Source organism: Brassica oleracea, chromosome C8 (genome assembly GCF_000695525.1).
Source record: "Brassica oleracea var. oleracea cultivar TO1000 chromosome C8, BOL, whole genome shotgun sequence".
In the NCBI taxonomy this organism is placed as follows: domain Eukaryota; kingdom Viridiplantae; phylum Streptophyta; class Magnoliopsida; order Brassicales; family Brassicaceae; genus Brassica; species Brassica oleracea.
In genome coordinates, this window is record NC_027755.1 from 34,781,575 (window position 1) to 34,785,287 (window position 3,713).

Below are 3,713 nucleotides of genomic sequence, written 5' to 3' on the forward strand. Positions count from 1 at the left end.
ATGTGGACGATCTATTGATTACTGGGTCTAAAGCAGAGATGATACATGAGTTCAAGCGAAACATGTCTTCCAAGTTTGAGATGACTGATCTGGGGTTACTGACATACTACTTAGGCATTGAGGTACTGCAACATGGTGGAGGAATCAGTTTGAAGCAGGAGAGTTACGCAAGGAAGATACTGGAAGAGACGAGCATGAGTGAATGCAATGCTACATTAATTCCGATGGATGCAGGTTTGGTATTGTCAAAAGCTAAAGAAGAGCGAAGCGTAGAAGAAAAGGACTTTCGACGTGTTATAGGGTGTTTACGATACCTACTGCACACTCGTCCTGATCTTGCCTATTCAGTTGGAGTATTGAGCCGGTATATGCATGAACCAAAGGAGACACACTTCGCAGCTTTGAAGCAGGTGTTACGTTATGTAAAGGGAACTTCGAGCTACGGATTGGAGTATAAAAGAACTGGAGAATCGACATTGGTTGGATACAGTGACAGCAGTCACAATGTATGGGTTGATGATGGAAGGAGCACTACTGGTCACATGTTCTACCTCAACAACTGTTTGATAACATGGTGTTCCAGCAAGCAGGAAACCGTTGCGTTGTCATCTTGTGAAGCTGAATTTATGGCAGCCACTGAGGTGGCAAAACAAGGAATATGGCTGCAGGAACTACTAGCTAAGGTTGTGGAGAAGCCATGCGAAAGGGTCATGATCAAAATAGACAACAAATCAGCCATTGCATTGACGAAGAATCCTGTCTTTCATGGACGCAGTAAGCACATCCATAAGAGGTATCATTTCATCAGAGAATGCATCGACAATGATCAGGTTGAAGTGGAGCATATTGCAGGAAGTCTTCAGAAAGCTGATGTGCTGACCAAAGCACTTGGAAGAACAAAGTTTGGTGAAATGAGAGAGCTGATTGGAGTGAGAGATCTGGCGAGTGAAGTCTTCAAGTTTAGGAGGGTGAATGTTGGAGATAAACTTGAATCTATTTGTGTTAATCCTATTTAATATGTGTTTTAGATAAGGATGAATCCTAATGAGATTAGGATAATAAACTCTATATAAGAAGATGGTTAGATGTGCCATGAACTTGTGAGATTTAGAGATTGTTGTGAGAGCTTGAGTTTTGAGGTATTTTCTTAAGCTAATAAAGGGAGTTTGATAATCTTTGAGTCTCATATTGTGAACGATAAACTGATAACCGCAAAATTGACTTTTTCCGCCAAAACCGCAAAATTTAAAATTTTCTTATATGGTCTATTATGGACTCCATGACAGTCTATGTAAACACGGGTGTTAGTGAGTCTGGTCCTTAATGGACATGGTTCTTAAAGGACATGGTTCACCGCAAACAATAAATGGACAAATGAATATGAACTAATGGATGTGGGCTAACCCAGTTTACGGTTCTATATTTACCCAACACGGCATATTCCCTCCTCTAGCGTATATAGAATCAACATAAAGAATTAAGCAGCATCAGGTGTAATAATAATTTAATTCAAGAAGATTGGAGCCGGAGGCGGGCCCACTAAGACAACTAGGGTGTAACATAACACCCCTAAAATATGACATTCACTATCACATTATATTTATATCTATTTATTTTTGGTTTTCTAGCCGTATTATGTTTTTCATTGCTATGAGTAAATAATTTTATGTTGTTGATTTTCTTTTCTAAAGAATACCTAATAATGTACATTATTCTTCTTTAATATTTTATTTAGTCTAGTTTTTGATGTATATTTATTTGATTAAGTTTGTTATACTCCATAATTGTTTTATTGTTTGGATTAAGCTTTTTCATTGTATATTGAAATGTTTTGGTCTGAAATATTTTTCAGATATCATCTGATATGTCAATTACCACTTGATGAGTCTTTTTACTCACATTGTGAGACTGCAAAGAAGCTATGGGATACCTTACACAAGGTATATGGCAACACTTCAAACCTCACCAGAATTTTTGAGGTTAAGAGGGCAATCAACAACTTACAGCAAGAGGAGATGGACTTCACCAAACACCTTGGAAAGTACAGCCAGTTGTGGTCTGAACTTGAGATGTTGAGACCAAGTACCACTGATCCTAGTACACTAGAAGAGAGGCGTGAGCAAGACAAGGTCTTTGGATTGCTTCTCACACTCAACCCAAGCTTCAATGATGTACTTAAACACATATTGAGAGCTAAAGAGCTTCCAAGCTATGATGATGTGTGTGCTCAACTTTGGAAGGAGCTAGGCTCAGATGGTCTCTTTGGTGGAAAAGAGGAGCTGTCTATGGCAAACAAAGCTGAGAAGATGGAGAGTGCTTCAGGCAACAAAGCACACTTCAAATCAAGAAGAGGAGGAGACAAGTCTGTGACTTGTGAGCACTGCAAGAATCTAGGCCACTCCAAAACCAATTGTTGGATCCTCCATCCTCACCTCAGACCTGCTTCAACCAACAGATACAACCAGGCCAAAGCACATGAAGCAAGAGCTCATGAAACCACAATATCAGGCTCCATGCACATAGGAGAAGATGGAAGAGCTATGATCTCAACCACCCACACTGGTGGATCCACATCCCATGCCATGTCTCAGCCATCCCCTGATGATGCCTTCATCCGCAAGTCAGACATTGAAGCGCTTATCAAGGCTATCAATGCAAACTCTGGTAACATAAGTGTCAATGCTTTAAATTCTATTCACAGTGCTTCACATACTACTAGACCTTTGATCATTGATTCTGGAGCTTCTCATCATATGATTAGGGATGCTAGACTGATTAGTGATGTTAAACCTGCTCTAGGGAGTGTAGTGATTGCTAATGGTGATAGAATTCCAATTGAATGAGTAGGAAACTTGAAACTGTTTGATAAGGAGTCTCAAGCTTTTTATATGCCTACTTTCACATCCAACTTATTATCTGTTAAGAGAGCAACCAATGATCTAAATTGCAATGTTATTTTCAGTCCTAATGATGTGTGCTTTCAGGATATTAAGACCAGGAAGATGCTTGGAAAGGGTGTGAGCAAGGGAGAGCTTTACTTGCTTGAAAACATCAAGCTTTCAGATTTATCTTGTGCTTTCAATTCTGCTTCTGTGTTAGCTAGTGATGTTTTATGGCATGCTAGATTAGGTCATCCTCATTATCGTGCCTTAGGACTGATGTTACCTAATCTATCTTTAAAGATTGGAAGTTATGAGGCTTGTATTCTTGGTAAACATCAGAGATCTGTTTTCCCTAATTCTAAGACTATTTATGAAAATTGCTTTGATCTTGTGCACTCTGATGTTTGGACAGCACCTTGTATGTCTAGGGAGAACCATAAATATTTTGTTACATTCATAGATGAAAAATCAAAATATACATGGCTCACCTTGATTCAAACTAAAGATAGAGTTTTAGAAGCTTTTATTAACTTCCAAAACTATGTATCTAACCATTTCAATTCCAAGATCAAAGTTTTTAGGTCTGATAATGACGGAGAATACACAAGCACTGCTTTCAAACATCACTTAGCAAAACATGCATAATCCATCAAACAAGTTGCCCATACACACCACAACAAAATGGAGTTGCTGAAAGGAAGAATCGCCATCTTATGGAGGTTGCAATGAGCATGATGTTCCATACCAATGTTCCAAAGAGGTTTTGGGGAGATGATGTGGTCTCAGCATGTTATTTGATCAACAGGATCCCCACCAAAGTCCTCCAAGATA

General features: G+C 39.0%; 1 protein-coding gene across 1 annotated transcript; it reads left to right on the forward strand.

The window, feature by feature from the left end:
• Nucleotides 1-1,891: 1,891 nt before the first annotated feature.
• Nucleotides 1,892-2,999, forward strand: LOC106309439 (the record flags this gene model as incomplete). Its single annotated transcript, XM_013746462.1, is given in 1 exon segment — nucleotides 1,892-2,999. A coding segment is annotated over 1 exon segment (952 nt), but the record flags the coding sequence as incomplete, so codon positions are not given.
• Between the last annotated feature and the right edge of the window lie 714 nt (nucleotides 3,000-3,713).